Here is a 21,966-nt window from a genome sequence, read left to right as displayed (position 1 = left end):
TGTAAGAACCCTAGATTTATCTCTATGGCAGTGGCTTGAAATGTTCAAATAAAACGTGTGACTAATTCTGGTAATAGTGTGCGGAGTAATAAAAATAGCTTCTCACTAAGACAAAGGGTGTGCCTGGAGTTTACAAGCATCTGTAGCCACAGCGCTGGCAGGGCAGACGAGGGGTCTGGAGAGCCACAAAAACCTGCACGCGTGTGAAGCACCTGCTGGGGGTGAGATGCTCCAGTCAGAGTCCTGGGACTTTGCATGTGTGGCTCTGCAGGCATACTCAGGAGCCAGTACTCCATCTAGTCCGTGAGAATGGTTTTGCAGTGGACTTTCTGCTATTATTTCCCCTGTTCTTCTTCCCACTCCAGATCTTGCATTGCGACTCGTCGTTTAATCTCACGGGAACACTTTATAAGCCACTGTGGCAATGTTAGATCACGTAATGTGTTCTAGCCTCTCCGTAATACGCATGGAGATTTGATTCATTTGAATTAAACTATCTCAGCTCAGTGTCTGACTGTATTTTTTTATGTAGAGCAGTTGAAATCAGGCAATTCTCAAAGTGCCAGGGCTGTTCATACGGGTGACTGTCTTCACTGAGCAAAGCAAGAAGGAACTTCTCGATATATTGCCTCTCCTGCTGACTCTTTAGAGATACGCTTGCTTTCAAATTTCCTCCTTTGTTTCATAAGAATATTTTCCTGCAGGGTTTCCCCAAAGCATTATTGCAATGGAAGTGATCCATAGTTGAATCTGAACTTTCATGATAATAATGTGCCAGCAGCTTACTCATTGCTTTGGCCTCAGCGTAACCCTACTGAGTGCTTCCCTGTGGGAGGCTTGCTTTGAACCACTGTGCTAGAAATCCTACCAGCTTGAACTGCTGGGGCCCCCAGAAGAGAGAGCTGTGGTTGATTGCCTGACAGGAGATGCTGAGTGAATGCTGCTTTCGGAATCCAGGCAAAAACTTGAACAAAAAAGCAAATGCTTCTCGACTTGCTGTTTCCTTCCAGCACAGTCATTTTCAGTATGTCTTGTTTTAAAATACAGTTTTTAGTGATCACCTCTCATTTTTTTATCATGTTAGTGATAATTTGTAGCAGAGGTAAGGGCCAAATCATAAAATGGGTGCTGATGATTCAGAAGTTGGCTTGGCTCACCAACTGTGTTGCTAAGTGACCGTAATTTCATAGTTTATGCTTAATTTTGAAGTGAGGATGTCTACAGGTGATAATGTAGTAATTGCTGATTTTCTATTGAAATGAAAGCAAATGGGCTGAAGTTGTTTGTGAACAGTAGGAATAATAGTTTATTTTCAGTTTTCTTTGCTGATAGCTCCTGAAATGATGAGGAGTTCCCCATTGCCACAGTCAGAATGACGGTGTGATGTTCTTGCTAAGCTGAGCTAATTTACAGGAGAATGAAACGCTGCTCTGAGGAAAAAACATATATGAATATATATCTTGTTTGGCTGAATCTTGGATCCAGCCCTGGAGGGTTGTAAGCCATCTCTTGGATTTTTATATCCTGAGATGAAAACTGTAGGTCTTAATTGGGGATTAATGGGGAAAAAGGAAATTTGAATGAAAGATAAAAGCACCCCACAAAAGCGAGAATCACAAAATGGCCCGAGGTGGAAGGGACTCACAGGGATCATCAGGCCCAACTTCTGGCTCCACACAGGACCACCCCAAAAAACAGATCTGCCCTGGGCAGCCTGTACCAGTGCCTGGATAACAGACGTGTTTAGAACTGATCCATTTGTTAGAATTAGTGTTGGCTGTTGCCCGTTTGTATTTTTGATAACTTTTTAGCTGATGCCTGTGTTCTGCGTAGAAGTAAGTATTCTTCTGTAAGTCTAAGCTTGAAGCTTCCTTGTGTTTTGTCTGAGTCCAAAACCGGCTTTAACTTCATACTGGGAGCACTTGCATAATAGAACTACAACGCAGTTTTAAACTGGAAAGCCTTTTTTCTTTTTAAGTTTATACAGTAAAACTACTCAACCTCCCTTTCTTTAATATACCACATCTGTCTAGATCCTGCAGACCTGTATGTGCTTGATTTCAGGCTGTGTGACTGCGGCATAGAATTGCTTACCTCTGCGTTGCAGTGGAGAACCTACACCCTAAAATGAAATAACTTCGATACAGTCTTTTATACAATTCTGTAGGTGTTGTATTTTTCCTTGTCTCTCAAATTAATAGAATTTGCTTACTTTGCATAGTGCGGTTGCTTGCAGCTCAGCTGGAAAAAATTGTAAGTCGAATGCCTGTTGCCCTGGAAGTTGTATCAAATACTTGGTATTTGCTGCTGCTGCAGGCTGGAGGGAAGAGCTGTACTGTGCTTCCAAAGGTTCTCTATAGCTTATTTGAGCAAATAAATCTACAGAGAAGTCATGGACAACTTGCATGCATGTTATGATAATGAGAAACTATCATGGTAGTCTTGATTGCTAATATTTTTATATAAAACAACATAGCATTTGATCACTTTTGCCACAGCTCGTCACTTTGATGCAACTTCTACATTACATTCTAACAAATGTTGGTTCACTTTCTGAAATGAGTGAATTTCATTTAGGATCTGTTTTGGACAGCAGTTATTTTTATGATTAAATTCTGTCTTATTTTGGAGTCTTTTTGGTATATATATCAAAACGAAAAGACGAAGAGCTGGGTACGCTGGGAAACGTTGTCAGCTACTATGGATGAATTAATTTGTACTATTTATTCAGAGCTTCCTCTAGATATCCGTAATGCCTATATGGTTATTTCCTAGGCTTTGCTGAAGCTGTTTCAATTAAGTAAGAGCTTGCATTGAGCAGGGAATTACTTACAGGCAAATTTTGGTCATCATTCATTACAAGAGTTAGAAGAAGGAAACAATGAATATGGTTTTAAACATGAAACCACATAGTTAAATTTGAATGAAAAGGATCAAAATGATAACTTGGAAAGAGTTCAAATACATCAGAGAATCTCAACTTTTACTGTATTTCCATCATGTTCTACACTTCCAAGTAATGCAGATAAGTATCTTTGTTGTGGTTTGTTGTCAACACTTAGCAGTTCAGACACTACAGTGAGTAGTCTCAGTATTGGACCAAGTGTGATTTCGTGCCTTGTCTGTAACTGTGGACATTGTTTTTTTCTTTAATTTTCTGGTATGTACATGTTGTTTTTTTTTTTTGTGTTTGTTTGTTTGTTTGTTTTAAATAATCAGCACTTAAAAACCAGGGCTGTTCCAGGGAGAGGATGCTATAGTAGTAGAATGTAATGAGACCGTAGCTGATAAACCTAAAGAGGAGTTTGAAATTTGCCTGTTAAGTTTGCTTTTTTTCCCTGCAGGTCTCTTAACATGGACTTTGAGAATCAAGACAAAGAGAAAGACAATAGCAGCGCAGCTGGGTCTTTTAATGGCAACAGCACCAATAACAGTAAGGGTTAGCTTTACTCCTTATCTTTCTTTCATCACTTCAGTGTGTTGCATCTTCTTCTGTTTCATCCGGTCATGTGTTTCATGCTTTGTAGATTCACCTGATATAATTGAACTGTTTTGTATAGGCACTTGACATTTTGCTTTGCACTAATACTGCTATCTAGTTCATGTTCATGGAAGCTAAATTTAAAACATCAGTGTAATGTTTCCATAATGCATAGAAATTGCCTGCTGCGCAATTTGTCAGGTCTTCCTGGAAATGGAAACTGCTTTATTTTTAAAAACACAGTTATGGAAGGGAAAGTAATTTCTCTTTGTCTGCTGGTTGTCACTATGGCATGACGTATTAGCCTGCCTGTAGACAGCTAAAGGTTTAATCTCATGGTATGCTAATGAATCTATAAGGATGATTCAGCTTTATCAACACAGAAATTGAAGTATAGATTTCACGTGGCTTTGGGTGACTCATTTAAAATGGACAACAAAGTATGTGTCTACACACAATCTATTCAGAGTGGGGATTAACTTGTCAGCTCTTATGCGGTGATTGTCCCCTCTCTTACTGTAAAAATAGATTCCAGACAGCTTGGCCATTTGAGATGCACTGTTTTGCAAGCAAAAGGATACGTGTGAACAGTTAGAGTGGACTGTGTTGTACACAATGTGCTGTGAATTCATGCCTGAGTTTAATTTACAGTAATTGATGTGGCTATACTCTGAGACTAGACTCTAGAATGAAGTTTCAGCGTTTTCAGAAAACAAGACTGGGACATGTGGGCAGCCCTGCACACAAAACCTTGAATGCTTAGGTTGCTTTGTTTAAAATGAGAAACACAGCTTAAAAATTACTAAATAATAACATAGGGTGTTGAATATGTCATGCATTTTTTTGCTTTTTGTTTTTAATTCAGTGTCTTGCAGTTTACATTGTTGTCAGATGACCGTTTCCGTTGACAGCACAGTTACAGAAAGAGGTGGTTAGTGATTCAGCAATGAACAGCTGAGGCTTTGGGAATCTGGGAAGTAAGAGAAGACAGTCTGGGGTTGGGGAACAAGCACATTAATGGGATTAGCTGTCAGAATGATCAGAAATGAAATGAAGAACTTTGACATTTTACATTGCACGCACTAATTCCCATATGCTAGGGTGGTTTGTAATATGTCATTTCTTGTTTTTCTCTTGGGAAATTGAAGGGCATGTGAATACATTTTCTTTCTCAGAGCAGGAGGAACTAGATCTAAGCCACAGATTAGAACATAGGAATTTCTGTCTTAGCACTGTTACCTCTGACTGTCTATATTTTACCATTTTGTGTCACACCTCAGTAACAGAGAAATACCGTGACTTGAGTTCTTCTGCTTCTTATTTTTAAAATTTATCGTGCTACTTATGTTTGAGAATAAGTCCTTGATCAGAAATAGTAAACAACCATGCAGTGTAACCAACATGTCCATGCTCATTGTTCTAGTTATCTTTTTTATAAAAATGGTGAAATACGCATGGCAGAAACTAGTGAGTGTATTTCGCTTGTGTTTGAGGCTTTTTGACATCCTTAGATACCCTGATAACTGAGTTGTAAGTAACCCAAGACTTAGACAACTTGCCACTCTTCTACAGGAAAAGATAAACACACATTTTTATACACACACACACGCTTACAACTTGTGTGTATGTATATACTTGTGTATGTTTGTGTATATGTTCATACAGACATATATAGATATTCTGCTTAATAATGTAAAAGCTTATTCTTAAAATCCTGTAACTGGTAAAACTGCTTCATACAACAAGGTCCAATTGCTTTGGGATAATACAGTGGTATTAGGCTGGTTTTATGTCTCACTTGGTTGTGAGTCTTGTACTAATTTTGCATTAGAGGCACTTTAGATACTAATCAAGTGACTGGTCCAGATGTTACCTGACATTTTAATGCTGTACAGGTATGTCTTGTATGGTTCCCCCTGTCACAATCAAATGTAAATACAGCTACAAATACTGGTTAAGTATTAGTCTGATTTTGAGGATAGATGGGCTTTCAAAGCCTGATCATTAGTTAGCAATTCTAAAAACTCATGGTGAATGATAGTAAAAAGTGTCCTGTCCCATTATTAATAGCCTGTGTAGCCTCTCTGCGTGGTTGATTTGGGGGGAAATAATCAGAATAAAATCCTTTCGTATCTCTGCACTGTTTAAAATTGCTTCCAGCTATTAAATGTAGGCGTGAATTTTTGTTGGTTTTTGGGATAAAAGGTGCATGCTGATCTGAGTTAGCAGTTTCATAAACAGGTAGATGACTTGGGTGTTTTCAAAAAGTGCCCTGTGTTGGTAGGCTCGATGTTATCTGGTGATTGCAATCAGTGATACGATTTGAGTGCATCATCCAGGCAGAGTTAGGAGCTGTAGCACCCTTTGCATGAGCTAGGTCAGCCTAATGCTCTGCAGCTCTGCTGCTAATCAGGCTCTTCTCCTCGTGCTGAGTGGTTAAACCAAACCTTTGGGTGCTCTCTTCAACATGTACATGTGGCTTAGGTTAAAACATGGCACATAGATCATGTGCTACATGATTCACGGTCAGGTAATGTTAATTTTTAACTTCTTATCCATTCTGCCTATGGCACAAGGAAAAAATTCCGAGATCTGTTTTCAACTTGCTGTTGTTGAATTGCCGCGAAGCCGGTGTGTTGGTGTACACACCCAGCTGCTGCCAAAGTGCTGCTTGGCTGTAGTAATTTGGTGCCGCCCGCAGTGCCTGGGTGTGGCCGTGCACGAGGATCTCGACGTCGTCGATTCCTATTACACCAGCACTGAAGTGAAGTCTATTGTTAAGGGCCTGAATTAACATTGGTGAGGACAGGCTTTCAGAACGTGTGTGGTAAGAAGTAGCTCAAATTAAATGTCACGTTCTTTCCTCCACAGGTATTCAAACCATTGATTCCACCCAGGCATTGTTCCTGCCGATCGGAGCATCTGTGTCTCTCCTAGTTATGTTCTTCTTCTTTGACTCAGTTCAAGTTGTCTTCACAATATGCACAGCAGGTGACTAAGTTTTCTTCTCTTTGTAATAATTTGAATAGAACAGAAAGCACTGATGTAATTAATTGTTGGTGATAATTATAATGCATGTCATAGTACGTATTAAGCAAATTAATTAGGCTTCATGATCGCGTTTTCATATCTCTTTAGCTATGAATAAAGTGGCAAATATTATTTGAGAAGTATTTTCCACTTAAAAAATTTGCTAAATATAATGAACTATAAATTGCAGGAGTTTTGAAAGATGCTGGATGTGTTATTTTAAGTAAATGGTTCACTTGTTATAAATCAGTACTCAAAACTGTTCATGCTGTTTCATAACGCAGGTACATGGTAGGATCATAGCATAATTCAGGTTGGAAGGAAGCTCTGGAGATCGCATCCAGATGTCTTTTCCTAGGTTAATTTTGGATTTTGCACTTATACAGATTTCTTAGTTTCAAGGATACTTCGGGTCTCCCTATCATTTTCAGTATTATTCTCTTGCACTGCTTGAATTTAGAACAAAAATGAGATGATTGTCTGCAAATAAATTGCAAGTCCTCTGATCCAGTTTATTATTATTTACATTTTGTCATTTAAGTAAGTATCACGACTTTGATTTTTGGAAAATTGTAGCCTTTTGATCTTTCTGCAGCTTTCCCAGAGACCAGCTGCTGTTCAGGGAAACGAGATTCTTTTTAACTACTCCAAATGTGCAGAAGCTGTTAAAAGTTGTCCTCAGTCCACACGCTGAATCTGTGAAGACTTTTAAACCCTTAAATACTTCTCCCATTTCATGTACACACAGTGCATGCTTCTCCCTCGTTATTTAACTCCTGAACTCTGCATCCTCTCCAGCCTCTGAAACAGGGCTGATGGCGAGGGGTGAAATCTCAATCTCTCCTCTGGAAATGAATTTTGAGACTCCAGCTCTAATCGTAGTGGCACTCTCCTGCTGGTACTGCCCTTACAGCTTCGGCCTCTGTCACATGCATTCTTCCCTACTGAAAGTAGATCATTACTTCAAATAAATTCTAATATACACTAGATACTGGTGATAAGGGAAACTTTACGATGAGAAAAATATGTTAATGTCAAGCTTATTGCTGCCTTATTTCCAGAATGACCCTGACACTTGTAACTTTCTTTGTGACGCTGGTAGCACGTAGTGCGACTGTGCTGTGTTGGCTGGGGCATGCTCCAGGTTTAAGAGGATTGAGCCTGCTTGGATTAGTGCCCTGGGGTATCTTTATTCTTGAAGCCGTGTTTATGGTACTGTTTCTCTGGTCTTGCATTCGAGCACGGGGGACCTTTGGCCCCAGGAGCTCTGAACTGGGTGACTTTGGAGGCTACAGAGCTGGGCTGGGGACCTGGGGCTGGGGACTTGGCCCCTCTGAAGCTGCAGTGGTTCTATTTGGCATCCTCCTTTTTGTAGATTTTAGAGGCTGATGTGGGTGTGTGCTTTTGAATTATGGTGTCTGGTGTCTGGTTTCTTAAACCACTCGTAAATCTGCCTGCCTCAAAGGTTTGCCTTTGGGGAAGAGTCGGGAGCAAGGGAGGACCCGCAGGCAGGCCAAGGGGCGAGGAGCAGCAGAGCTGGAGAGCTGGCAGCTGCCTGCAGACAGGAGTTAAGACGAGGGATTCCCAATCAAATGATGGGTGCTGAGACTGAAGGGAAACAGAAACACCCAGCTGGAAGCCTGGACAGTAAGGAGAGAGATGGGGTACTCCTGGACAAACGTGTCCTGGTGTAATTACATCTGAATTCTTGTCCGCTCCGGGAGAGCCCGGCTGCGGGCAGCGGTGGCTGCGGATGCCGGGACAGTAGGTGCAGGGTTCTCTGAGCAGAGCTGGTGGGGGAGAAGGGGGAAAAGACAGATTTCAAGGCCAAAGAGCATCACTTTGGGTGAGAAAGGGTCAGTTCAGCTGTGATGAAGGCTGAGTGGGGCACAGGGCAGGCAGGCAATGGGGATGTGGGATGCGGGGCAGCAGGAGCACAGGTTTTACCCTTGGGCCAAGCACTTCTGAGAAGGGTCCTAGGTAAACCCATGCAGAGTTGCTACACTCTTCGTTCTTTCTCTACCCATTCTGCTTTTTTTTTTTTTTTTTTTTTTTTTTTTAATATTTCCTTTCTGAAATACTGATAGAACTGTGAGTTTCCATGGTGCTGTTTGCTGACACCTTTTTTTTTTGGTGTGAATTTGTTTGTTTGTTTATTTTATCTTCCTCCTACCAGAAGGGGCAGAACTGAGAGGTGGAAAGATGTGGTTTGAACAAACCAAATTGGCTCAGGCTGTGTAATAAAGAGACTCCCTATCATCTTAGCTTGAGAAAATAAAAAAATAATAATTCCTTCCAAAAAGCAAAAACTAACACCACAAGTTTTTAAGGAACAAGTAGAGAAAAGCATCCAGAAAATGTCAAACTATCCTTCTGTTTTTATGTTGGTCTGTTCTTGCTACAGCAGTTCTGGATGCTGTGTTAGTGCTGCTGACATGTCTGTTTCTCCAAGCCCTCAGTCTTTTAAACAGCCCTTAATACAAGTTCAGTGCTATTATTAAATAGAAAAAGAAAAAGAAAAAAAAAAAAAGGAAGGAAGGAAAGAATGATTATAAACACCAGCAGTTACTAAACGTTTTTACAGATGTTTGGGTGGAATAAATAAGCTTTTTTTGGGGAAAAAAAAAAAAAAAGTATTTATGGAAATGGTCCTTTTGGTTATTTATGTGGTTTTATCATTTTCCCTGTTTTCAAAAACTTAAAGCACTGCATATTTTACCAATTCTTAAGTTGTAATATAATTCAGTAATCAATAAACAGTTGTGAGTAAGAAGGGGGAAAAAAGTGACTGAGTTGAAAAGCCAGAGAACCCCTTTATTATGCTGCCTTAGTCTGCCGTATGTTAAAGAATTGTAAAAGAATCTCACAACCAGTTTGTAGCAAGTTCTTAAGTTTTTGTTGACTTGTAGAATGTTTGGAAATTGTTTTTCTTGTTGACATGATCATGAACAGCTTTGAGACTGATTTGTTTGTTATTTTTTATACGTTTGGAGAAAGGAGCGTTTAATTCCTTTGAGAGCTTTTATTTTGATTGCAGTTTGAAAGCAATAGAAGTTCTGCAGAAAACCTTGGAGTCTTTAACTGCTCTTGCTTTAATAATTCCGCAGCATATGGTAATAGGACATTGTTGCAAGAGCTTTTTCAAATTGGTGAAGCTTGTTTGTGTACTGTAGAAATCAGGTCTGAATGTACTAATATTACCTTTTCTTCTTTTTCTAGTCCTTGCAACAATAGCTTTTGCTTTCCTTCTGCTCCCGATGTGCCAGTACTTAACACGGCCTTGTTCGCCTCAAAACAAGTAAGGACTTGAGAAATGCTTTGTTCCTCTTCTCGTATGCTGTATTCATTTCTTTTAATGAGAATTCTTTAACAGAGTCTTCGGTTATGAGCATTAACCTCGGGGCTGAAGTTCGTGCATATTTTGTGTGTGTGTGAACACTGTGTTTCCACTTTGAAACTAGGAAGCACAATTTCTGCAAGTCACGCATGCTTGCCGGCCTGGAAAATCCAATACAATTGCAGGAGACTAGATTTCCCAACAGCAGCATTTAAGAAGTTTGGGTTATTTTGGCTGAGAATTCAGTTTCAGAATTAGTACTGGGTTTTAATGTTTGTTAACATTAAAGTATGGATGATAATGCTGGGTTTTTCAGGGATTGTAGTTATGCTAGTGAAAATGAAGATTGTTGGAAACTAATTTTTTCCTTACCGTGTGACTGGAGATTGTGCTCCAAAAAGCACTATCATAGATGGTACCAGGAAATACCATTCGTACTAACAATTTTAAGAGAGGTGCCAAGATTTACAGGTTGTTTCTTTTTTTTTTTTTTTTTTTTTCCCCATCTTCGTAGTTCAGGCTTTACAAACATGATCTGAATGTGAGGAAAGCTTGTATTTTGTTGCTGTTTTGGTACCTACCAAAGGGGCAAAGGAGCTTCCCCTCAGTTGTTCTTGGCGTCTTTCATCAGCAGTTGAGCTCTGTTCCGGTAGCATCCATTTTCTGTTCTTTAAATGGAAACATAAAAGTCTTGCAGCTTATGTTTACATGTTGTTCCTAGGATTTCCTTTGGCTGCTGTGGGCGTTTCACTGCTGCTGAGTTGCTCTCATTTTCTCTGTCTGTGATGCTTGTACTTATCTGGGTCCTCACTGGCCACTGGCTCCTTATGGACGGTGAGTATGTGAATCAAGGGATTTGACTGCAAGTTTGTGCCTGTTCTAACACATCCAGTCACCCGCTGATGATTGGTGAAATTTGCTGTTATTAATGCCTTGCTGGATTGTAATGTTTGTGGTAGACTCCCTGAGAAGAAGCCCTGTCAGAAACGCGCCGGGGTAATGTTCGGGACACCTGTTTTTCTGGTTTGGAAAAGCTTCCGAGGAATTGCCAGAACATCCATGAGAGATGATCTGCACTCATGCGGTGTAGGCTGAATTGCCAGTTTTAGTTAAAGATGTGTGGAGACAGCAGTCACTTATGAATCATAACTTGGTCTCAACAATCCGGTTAATTTTTGCTGTGCGTTGCGTTGGGTTTTGGTTCAGATGATCAAATAATTTGTTGGGAGACAGTTCACAGTAGCTAGCTGTCTTTGATCTCTTTGATGCTTGCCAGTTAGGATGGTGAGATGGGTGAAGCTGGCAGGCATCCAGTTGGCTTGAAGGTGTGATTTATTTTTTTCCTTCTGGTTGAACTGAATTTACAGCTTACTGTTCCCACAAGGAGCTTTCCTCCTCCCCTCCTGCCTTCCAAATCCCTTGTGCTAGCTCTGGCATTCATTTAATCACATGGCAAACTGATTCAGCTCACTAGAACGGCAGCGTACTCTTTTACCAGGCTGTTTTTCTGCTGCCTGCAGTGAGGTGAATTGGATTGTTGTGCAGTCAGGTATGTGCTAAATTTGGCAAAAGGTAAGTGGTGAGAGGACGGAGCGGATACGATAGCAAAGGGCTGAAGGGGTAGGCTGGAGCGGGACCTCCGCTCCTCAGCAGTGTCAGGCAGCTAAATTGGCTGAAGCCATCTTGCGAAGTGGCACCCTGAGGTGGTGATTGCTTGAGGAAAAATAGCTGGAACAGCATTACCTACCTTGGATTTGCTTCTTGTGATAAAAAAGCCTATGTCCCATCAGCTTTCTAGCTCCTCCTAAATGAGACAGAAGCAACAAGTCCTTAGCACTGGAAGCTGTCATGGCACCTTGAGTATTTCTCTTGTATATGGGGATTATGTTTCATTCATGCTTTTTGCTGCTGTAAAAGCTCCACCTGTTATATACTAGGGCATAGCTTATAAAACACTCAGATACTAAACAGAAAAATGTGGGTGGTGTTTGTTCAAAGCAGACTGGTCCACCATGAAATCAAGGGTGCTTGTTGCTCTGCAGTAGCTACACAGGTAAATGCAACTTCAAGCGTGGATTTTGACACAATCTGAAAAGACTTGTCTACCCTGAGAAGCTGACAGAAGCATTCACTTCAAACAGTTATTTTTGTGAGCACTTCACTCTGAAAGAGCGGGCTGTGAGATAATTACAGAGTACTGAACTGGCACAGAGTGGCTTCTGGGGTTTATTTCTCTCTGGTTGTTTATGATTTACATGTAGCTTTGGAGTATTTTATGTATTTTATATTAAGTGAGATTGTACAATATAGGTAAGCCTCCTTTAGTTTGTTTAAATACAACTACACCAACATCCATCAGTGACATTGAACAGAGAACAGCATTTATTGGTGTTCATCAGAGAACCGAGACCGCCAGTTTGCTCCTTGTGCTGTAGTGCTGCAAGCGGGATCACGTCATCTCTGCCTTCACCCTTCTCTTCTCTGTAGCTGCATAGTTGAGACCCCAATTCACCTTGTTTGGAGCGAAGCGTGGGCAGGAGGTGGTGCTGGGTAGCACACGCAGGCGGAGCGCTCACTAGCCTTTGAGGCTGCGTCTGCTCGCGGCGCTGCGATCCGGCTCCTCCCCTGCGCGTTGATCTTCTGGTTCGCTGTCAGCAGAAATGAAGCAGATGTTGTGAACGTGCCTCGCATCGCTCGGGCTGCAGGCTCGAGGCAGCAGTGGGGCAGGGCTCGTTGTGCAGTTGGCTTGTTAGCAGAGCGTATTGCTACTTTTGGGCTAGGAGAAAAGGAAGAGAAATAGTTACTGGCCTTTCCCATTTCCTGCAGAATCGAGGTACAGTGCTTCCTGCCAGAACAGCCTTAATTGTGCAAATACCACAGTTCCCTCATCTCTCCAGTAGCTGGTCAAACTGCTTCTAAAATCTAGGGATGTTATCAGATAGAATGCGAAGATGATGTCTCCAGCGGGTTGCTCTGGCCTGCGATGATGTACGTTCATGAGTCTTGAAGTGCTGGTTCTCACAGGGGACAGGCTGATGTCAGAGTCATCCAGAGTGGTCGCTGTCAGCTGGTAAAGCCTGCTTAGGAGCTTTCCTAAGTAGTGGAAATACCCAGAGATGAAACATGGGAATGCAGTAGATATATGCATATCCACCCATAGCTGTGGGGTGAGCTGAAGGGCCTGGGATACCCCGGGAACTGCTGCAGACCTTAACTGCCGCAGCAATTGGGCAGAAGCTGCTTCATGATGCGCATTCTTATTTCTGCTTTTTAAAACATGCTCTGAGAGTTTTGTAGATACGTAATTAGATCAGAACTTCAGCACCCATTTGTTTCAGAGGCCAACTGGTGGCTTGTGGGGGAAGTTTAAGCCCTGCCAGTTTGCATAATGCTTTGTAAGCCAGAAACCACACCACCAGAACCTCAGTAGTTTCATCTGTTCTGGCTGTGGTAGTGCAATAGGACTGAACAATGCACTGCGTCTGAGAGTCTCATCGCATATGCAAGACTATTGTTAATCCTCAGAATATCCTTATTCCATAAGAGTGCTTGCAGGGACTTGGAAGTCAATCCATTCACTTGATTGAATGTTAACCCTTTCAGTTCTTCCATATCAGCTCTGAGGAGCAGTTGAGCAGCCCTCCAACTGAGCTGCCGTTTGCGCAGCGTGCTCCTGTTCTCTCCCCCTCTCTAATTTAGAGTGCCTTTCAGTGGAGATCTGCCTTACGGAGTTTGTCAGCTCCATCCATGAACTTGGGTATGGTTGACTTTGCTTCTTGTGTGATTGCTGAATTTTTTCATTGGAGAAGGAACTGGCTTTGTTTTACAGAAACCTGCTGGTGGCTTGGCTGCCCTTTGGCCTGTATTACTAGCACTTGCTCTTGGGCTTCCTGGCTTCCTTTTTGTTTTTAAATTTACCAATATTTCTTAAAGCAGTTGCAAAACTGCACGATTATTAGTGTGTGCATTTCACTGTGATGTAAAGGAGATTTTTCCATTCCCTTTTAAATCCAGTACTTGCTTAGTATGATGGAAGCGTGTTGCATGTGTGCCTGTGTTCATTTCAGTGACACAGAAATGGAGTGTGTGAACAATAGCTAAAACTCCACGTTGGTTAAAATATTCCTAGTTAATTATAACCTGGAAATCCTCTCCTGAATATAGGCTAGCTTGAGCTATTATTAGCATTGGCTTTAGAGAAATCTCTTTAAGACAGACTGTTCCCTTGTATTTGCTCCTCTGCCAGACGAAGTCTGTAACTGAAGGCTATATTGAATTACTGAAAGCAGTTCTTTTTCTTGCTGCTTTGCTGTGTCAAATTCTTTAAACCTCAATAATTTGCTTATGTTTTATAACGAGTTGCAATTATGCAGCGTGATTTAGGGTACATTTTTATCTGAATAATCCTATTACTTCATTAAAACTAGCAGCCGTGCCACGGAGAGTTACGTTAAGCTTGTCAATCCAAAAGGTAAGGTGGGTTTGGCAAAGTCCTGGCCAGGATGCAAGCCCTGGGCACTGCAGGCGGCCACCTTGGCAATTGCTTCATGGCAGCTTTTTCTCTTGAATCTGCACTGAAATGTTTCCATAGTGTTTTGATGGAAGAACTCCACATCTTACAGATGAAATGCAAGCGTAAAACATTTTCACAGTTACGTAATTATAGCGTTACAATGTTAACTCGTGAGCTTGGCGGCTCAAGCTGTCAGGCTGCTGGGCTTGTACTTAACGACCCTATTTTCCCTAGGGTTTCACTTGGTCAGAATAGGATCTGATTTTTTTTTTAATGAATTCTATGGCGTGTTAAACAAGTGCATTTTGTTTAGAAATGTCTGCGTACTTAAGTGAAATCTGGTCCCAACAGGGCTCCGTTATTCCTCGTAAACATACCGGAGATGAAAGATTTTGGTTTGGTTTGTTTTTTTTTCCCTAGGGATTTACTTGTAACCAGTTGAAATGTATTTATTGTCGGCTGAGTATCTTCAGCATCTAAGGTTAGGCTCAAAGAAGCAGGAAATCACAAATATGTGAAAACGGGGATTTTTTTTAGTGTGACGTCTTAGTTTTCTACTCTGACAAAATACATAGGGAGTTGGATTGCAGCTGCAGAGAAAGGGCTCCCCCACCTCCCCTATCTGAACATGCAAGTTACATTTAAGGTTTAATTTCACGTTGCACGTGTCTGATCATGTCAGAGAACTGACAACGCTGAGCGTGCGGCAGCAGTCAGGTCAGCTTTTTGGTCGGACTGAAAGCTAGGCCTTGGGAGAGAATTTAGAAGGCTTGCCTGCATTTTTTTCCCTATTGTTGGGTAGGCTACATTCCTGAGTGTGTTTTGTCTTTCCTTAACTCTGCTAAGAAGAATTTCACTATCTGGAATATAATAGAAAATATACTGGAAAATTATCTAGCGTGTGCGGTGTTGCACAGATGCAAACAGGTTTCTTTTGTTTTTTTGGGGGGAGGGAACGTTGGCTTGGTTTTGTTGTTGTTGCCTTTTTTGTTTTTTTAATGCACTAATTACGTATTTGCATTTGTAGCTCTGGCTATGGGCCTGTGTGTTGCAATGATAGCCTTCGTCCGGCTGCCGAGCCTGAAGGTTTCCTGCTTGCTACTCTCTGGGTTACTAATTTATGATGTCTTTTGGGTAAGTGTTTTGCTAAAACTTTTTTCATCCTTTGGATTTGTAGTTGGCTTTGGGCCATTTTTACATGAGATGTACCAGTATGGAATCGATGAGCTTCATTGCTCCATTCCGGGAAGTTAAAGTCTGCAGCAGAATACAAAATGATCTCGTCACTGATTAGTTAACAAAAGCAGAAACGTGATTAGAATATTTCAACTTTGGCATATTGTAAGAAAAAGTTAGACCTCAAATTTTGAAATCTTGGCTGCAGATCAGAATAAGTGTTTCCAAGTAAATGGGAAGCCTTATCCACGCTCGTGCAGTACGTGCATGCCAACTGCTGATTAGCAGTGGAATCTGCAAAATAGAAATGCAAACTGATTTATAGCCAGTCAAGTTGGCATAAAATCTTACAGCAGTTTTACAAGAAAGCTGACAGAATGATGTCCTTTGTAATACTGAAAGGATTTGGTTTTACCTTTGCATAACAGTGAGCGCTGATTCAGGAAGGCACTTGTTGACAGCTCTGGCAGTGAGTCAGTTTCCCAGCACGATGAGCTGTAGTGTAAAGGCCTTTTTGAAATAAGTGTTGTATCATGCATTTTATGAGTGAGCACTTCACTCTCTCTTCTCTCTTCCAGCTTTCTCATATTTTCAGTGCCCTATTACCTCCCTTTGCTGGTGCTTGTAGTCCAGAGAGATCCTTTGCCAAAGGATCTTCTTCTGTTGATTGGTATCTTGATATCAGACAGTATATTCCAGTTATTCTTCAGGATTAATAGTGTAAAAAACTTCATCTGATTGTTTTTAAAATACATTTTGGTTTTTATTATCAAACTTAGAGTGTTTGTGTCTGGAAAAGTAGATAACATCCTTTCTTTCCTTGGATAAATGAAGCAAAGAGTCAAAAAAAAAAAAAAGGCAAGCCACTTTGAGTTGCTATACAATTGCAGTTTGTCATTTTTAACGATTTCCTTGTTCTGTAGGTCTTTTTTTCTGCCTACATCTTTAACAGCAATGTTATGGTGAAAGTGGCCACGCAACCAGCTGATAATCCCCTTGACGTTTTATCCCGGAAACTTCACCTGGGACCAAATGTGGGTAGAGATGTTCCCCGCCTGTCGCTGCCTGGTAAACTTGTATTTCCAAGGTAAAATCGGCAGTTCTTTTACAGTACTATCTAAGAAAAGTATTTCCTGACCATACTTCTCATTAGCACTAACTCTATTGGAAAATACCAGCTTAGTTCCCTGTTTAGTCACTCCTCCTTCATCATGAAGATCGGTAAAATAACGAGTTGTAAGGATTGGATGCTTTGCATTTGCTGTCTCATAGCATGCAGATAACGATCCTAATTGGGTTGAAAAGTGGCTCGTTCAGACCAGGATATGTTTTTTGACATAAATGTGAGTTCTGCAATTTAATGGTCACTGTTGTAGCATGACCTAATGCTTAAAAGCAAAAAGAGCTTAGGTTTACTGTAACGTTAGTCTTGATTAATGCATAATTGTGGGGTGGGAGTTAGAAACTGATCTAAGCAACAAAGGTTACTGGGTTAAATGCTATGTTGGAGGGAGATTATTCCACATCTCTCTGCTGCAGGGGCTCCTTGATGTTTCAGATTTTGAGCTAGATACACGTAGGCCTGATACAGCAATAAGCTCAAGCTTCAGAAGTCATGCAGCAGGTTAAGTTGGCTAATTTACTCTATTCTTGTTTCTTTAGAAGTTGAGGTTCTGAAATTGCAGGGATTAGGAAACTATTCTCTGCAATGATAAAAACAAAACTGTTTGGTTCATTCTGTGACAAATTAATTTGGTATCATTTCATGAAAAAGATCTTGGCTTTAAGATAATGGCTGGTTTTAGTTCTTAATCTGCTTAGCGGTTGGCTCTTTTCTGGGAATCTGATAAAGCTGTAGGTTTACGTGCATTTTGTCCGAATTAAGATAAAGATCAGAAGTCCATAAACTGACTTACTGTCACGTATTAGAGGTGATCTATGTACACTAGAATGGAGGTGCAGTGTTCATCAGTGTTAGTCAAGTAGTTTGGTGAAATTGTCAGCTGAGACCTACCTCCCGTTCACATCTAGAAGAGAGAAAACTGAGGTACCGAGCTGATGGATCCGTTACACTGAGTGACTTACAGCAAAGAAGCTTAAACACTGCTGGTAGAAACAAACAGGTTTGGAGCAAAGTGTTATTAGTGTCAAAATAGGTACGTTGAAAACTGAGCTGGAACGGTGTCATGTGAGGAAAGATCACTAGTAGCAGGTATTTACGTAGGAGCTTCTACTACATACAAGGTGGCCAGTAGAAAGTCAGCCCATGCAAAATGAAGCTCAGAAACAAAGTGGAGGAGTCTAGAGCTTGTCACCCTCTATGCTGGGCACAAACCCAATTTCGGTTGCTCTCCAGTTCCACAGGCAGCCACTTCTCTATGCTGGGGATCGGAGATATTGTGATGCCGGGTCTTCTACTCTGCTTTGTCCTGCGTTATGATAACTACAAAAAACAAGCCAACAGTGACTCCTGTGGTGCTCCAGGACCAGGGAACATCTCTGGACGTATGCAGAAGGTCTCTTACTTTCACTGCACACTTATTGGATATTTTGTAGGTGAGTAATTGGTTTAATATGGATAGCTGCTTAGTGAGCAGGAGTGGGATTATTGTAGTAGGTTTAAAAGATGATGAAACAAAAGGTAAAGAGGCTTTGGGAGACTGCTTGGTTATGTTCTTTTTTAATCTTCCTCTCTTGGTTTTCACTGGCATGGTCTAGGGAGATAAACTTCTAGAGTTCTGTTTTAAATTATTTTTGGTGTATTTATTTAGAGGATGAAAGAGGTTATCGGTGTCTTTCTGTGAGCAACTTCTTATACCTTGCTTTACTAGTACAGAAGGTGTCATAGCTCACAGCTGGGTTATGCAGAATTTCTAGATGGGTTATGCTGTGCAATAGTACATCTTGAGAATTCATTTTATGTATTTCCACCATTTTTGTATTCTAATGTAAATGCTTATGATCCTGTGACATTTTAGCACATGCAGAAAATTGTAAATAGCCACAAGTAGAATGCTGTTTGTAATTTGATGTAGCCATCCCTTTCCTCACTAACACAAAATAGATTTTCCCCGAAGGTCAGGATATGCGTGTGCATACCCGGAACTTGTGTAGTCCTTTAGAGGATGAAAAGGAAAGACCGTCTCCTGCTTGCCTCTCCCCTGCCGCCCCCTGTCTTTCCCCCGTATGTTCCTTTTGGGCACGTATCCAGGAAAAGCATTCCTGGTGTGTACAATCCTTCCTCACAGCCCCTCGTTTCTCAGGCGAGGGGCCTCAGACCAACGGTCTTGAGAGGTACCGGTACTGGAGGAGCACGTAAACCAATTTGGTGTGTGCTTTCAACTTCCTCCCCTTTGCCTTCTATTATGTTTTGGTTGTGTTATTATTAGCTTAGTTTTTGAGATTCAAAACCGGAGCAGGTGGCTCAACAGAGCCTAATACTAAAATAGAGCAACTTCCCTTTTTGCTTGTTTCATATCTCTTCAGGGAAAGCTAAGCACAGGCAGGTAACTTTTCCGTAGACTATCTTAAAATGGTGGGGAAGGAAACCACCTGTGGATGAAATGATAGAAAAGATCCATGTGCTACTAAAGATATTTATAGGCACTTTTTTCTTTTACAGGTCTATTAACTGCAACAGTAGCTTCTCGTATTCACCGGGCAGCCCAGCCCGCCCTCCTGTATTTGGTACCTTTTACTTTATTGCCGCTCCTCACCATGGCCTATTTAAAGGTAAGATAGGCTTACATGTTCCTGGCAGGAAAGTGGGGGTCAGCTGGAAGCGAGTTCGGTGCTCGTGCACTGGTCACCGGTACTCACGAGGATGCTGCATGCCCTTGCTCCTCCTTAACAGCCGCAGCCAAGAACTAAGGTACTGCTGCTGCTGGGGTGGCTCTTCATTTTGGAGGACTGAGTAACAGACTTGTTCCTGAACTAGAAAATAATCTATGCATGTAATACTTGTTTAGTTTATTTTTACTGGTACTGTAAGTGCTGTTTTAATTAAATAAGTGAATTTCTCTTCATCCAGCTGGTTGTGAAAGAAAGTGTTTGTGCAAAAGCTGAATAGAGAGGAGAGGCAGATCCTTATTTACCTATTTCCAGTCACCTGTTCTGAAGTCAAATTTTAAAATGTAACCTTTACTGTTTCAGGGCTATTGTTGAAACACACATCTAGCACTCTAGATTGAAGCATAAAACAGGGAAGAATTTTCCGCCCACATAAAATGGTTTTCTGATGGGAAGGAAATACTTAGGTCAATCTGTCACAAAAATAAGGCATTTTGACCTGCCGTGGGAAGGATGTGTTTTATGGTCCTTATTGTAATCTGCAAAACAGGTGGAGAATAGATTTGCTTTAAGATATGCTTACGTGCATTTTATGTGTATACGTGTATATATGTGTATTTTTAAATCTGAATTCTAAAGGGGCTTTACGGTTTCTGAGTGAATGGTCCTTCTGCTGTTTCACTGCTGTTTAGGGCGATCTACGTCGCATGTGGTCTGAGCCTTTCCACTCCAAGTCCAGCAGCTCCCGTTTCCTGGAAGTATGATGGAACAGATAGAAAGTGACCTGAACTTCTGCCTTGGTCCTTTTCACTTTAACTTGTGGCTTTGTCATCTCCTAAAGCTGGACAGGCTGGTACTTGGGAAGGTACCAATTGCAGGACTTGTATGAAAGGACTTTGCATTGAAAGGAGGAAAAAGAAAAAAGCTAAGGTTCTGGAGCTCCACGCGACTCCGTATCTCCCTGCAGATGTGGAACTGGGGACCCTTTGTGCAACTGCAGCCACTTTCCTCTTTTCCTCGCTCTAATGGATTAGTACCAGACTATTACCTATGTGAGAGAGGAAGAGACAGACTAGAAACTGAAAACGGCTTGAAGTCGTTCAAAAACTTGTGAACACTAAAAGAAAAATGGTTAGGCAAACTGAAGCTTCTTCAGCAAACGCTCATATACATTGGGACCAGTTTCCTGTTGGACTTCGGTTTTGAAGAGAACTGAGACAGAGGTCTTCTGTCACAATATTTTTTTTTTGATTTATTAAATATTTCCTGTGGTGTGAGGTTACTTATTAAATCCACAGACATTGAGTGACTTCTTGCAGTAAACATATAAAAATTTGTTGTAACAAGTTACGTTTCCACCCAGATGTCATGTTGCAGTGAAAAAGGGCACGATTTTTATACATATATATATACACACATATAGATATATATATGAATAAATAAAAAGGAAAACCTGCTAAGATCATGCTATGTAGCAGACAGGGGCTTGCTGTAATTTTTAGCATGTAGAGCAGTTTACTCTGGCTTTCTTGTATATGAATCTACAATGAGCTGCTGTTTTTCTCCCCCTTCCTGAAACTGAACCTGCAGTTTAAAAACAAGTGTAGTATTTGTCTTGGTTGTACTCACGGACTTTAGGGGATATTTGATTTTGATCAATGTAGCAAACTAGGGAAGAAAAAAGTTGAAACCCACCCCTGTTGGTTTGAGGGGGGAGGGGATGGGAAGGGTGTCTTTCTTTTTTTTTTTCTTTCTTTTTTTTTTTTTTTTTTACAAACAGCTCCCTTGCAGGTTTTTAGTAGATCCTTCTTGACCCAGTGCATGTATTATAGCAGCAATTGTCTTTGTGCTTTCTGATCATAGTAATGTATCACTTGTAAATACATTTTTTCTATTTTCTATTTTTTTGTATTTTTTTGCATTTTGTTTCATTAGTGTGCTGTATTTTTTCCATGCCCCTGCCCCTTAAAGAAAAAAAAAAAAAAAGGAAAAAAAGAAAAAGAAAACTGTCCTTTACTGTTGTGACTGGTCGGAGTTTGTGTGTTGACTGCTTTGTACCTGGACAGCCTGTTAAAATGTGTTGTGTTGTTTTTTTAAGCCAGCAGTTCCAGTTAGGTTAATTTATCAACTGGAAGGCTACCCGAGATAACCAGAACTTTCGTCCATTAAAATATTCTGCCAAATTGGGCTTGGGGAGCTCTGCTGAAAGCTTGTACCTCTTGTTAGTTTGATGCCGATAACTGCTAGCTGAGCAGAAGGAAAGCAGGATGAAACCTGACCGAGCAGCGAGCTCCCTCGGGGTACCGCTGCTTTGCAAACAGGTAAGGGAGCTTCGGTGGAACGTCTGATCCTTTCTGCTCTGTCCGTTCTTACAAGAAGAGCAAATTCAGCGTGGTAGAAAATATCTGGCCATGCTTAGCAATGCAGCTGTCTGGCCTGTTTTTAATTAACGTGCTCCTCTCTCCTCCTCAGGCAGGTCTGTCACGGCTCACAGGCCGTGGGGCTGAAGTGGCCGAGTGGCCTCTGAACCGGCTGCAAGCGCTCTCAGACACAGGTAGGACACAAAGCAACATTGGAAAGCAGCACAGCAATTTGGGGGGGGCTCTAAGGTTTTCAAGTGCGGGGGTGGCAGGGGGGATG

At 41.2% G+C, this 21,966-nt stretch overlaps 1 protein-coding gene across 4 annotated transcripts in view; it reads left to right on the top strand.

Moving 5' to 3' along the window:
* SPPL3 (signal peptide peptidase like 3) overlaps positions 1-21,227 on the top strand; it is a 53,060-nt gene extending 31,833 nt beyond the window's left edge. For 3 of the 4 annotated variants that reach the window (XM_035341058.1, XM_035341061.1, XM_035341060.1), the window contains exons 3-11: positions 3,345-3,439; positions 6,353-6,472; positions 9,731-9,809; positions 10,570-10,682; positions 15,389-15,495; positions 16,461-16,624; positions 17,894-18,093; positions 19,160-19,269; positions 20,019-21,227. In XM_035341058.1, the coding sequence (XP_035196949.1) occupies positions 3,345-3,439; positions 6,353-6,472; positions 9,731-9,809; positions 10,570-10,682; positions 15,389-15,495; positions 16,461-16,624; positions 17,894-18,093; positions 19,160-19,269; positions 20,019-20,090 (1,060 nt within the window). In that variant the 3' untranslated portion in view covers positions 20,091-21,227. The remainder of the gene's footprint in view (positions 1-3,344; positions 3,440-6,352; positions 6,473-9,730; positions 9,810-10,569; positions 10,683-15,388; positions 15,496-16,460; positions 16,625-17,893; positions 18,094-19,159; positions 19,270-20,018) is intronic. The other variant, XM_035341059.1, reaches the window with a different exon arrangement.
* Positions 21,228-21,966: the final 739 nt, after the last annotated feature.

The sequence above is a fragment of the Oxyura jamaicensis genome, chromosome 15 (genome assembly GCF_011077185.1).
Source record: "Oxyura jamaicensis isolate SHBP4307 breed ruddy duck chromosome 15, BPBGC_Ojam_1.0, whole genome shotgun sequence".
NCBI lineage: Eukaryota > Metazoa > Chordata > Aves > Anseriformes > Anatidae > Oxyura > Oxyura jamaicensis.
This window is presented reverse-complemented; position numbering and strand designations above follow the sequence as displayed.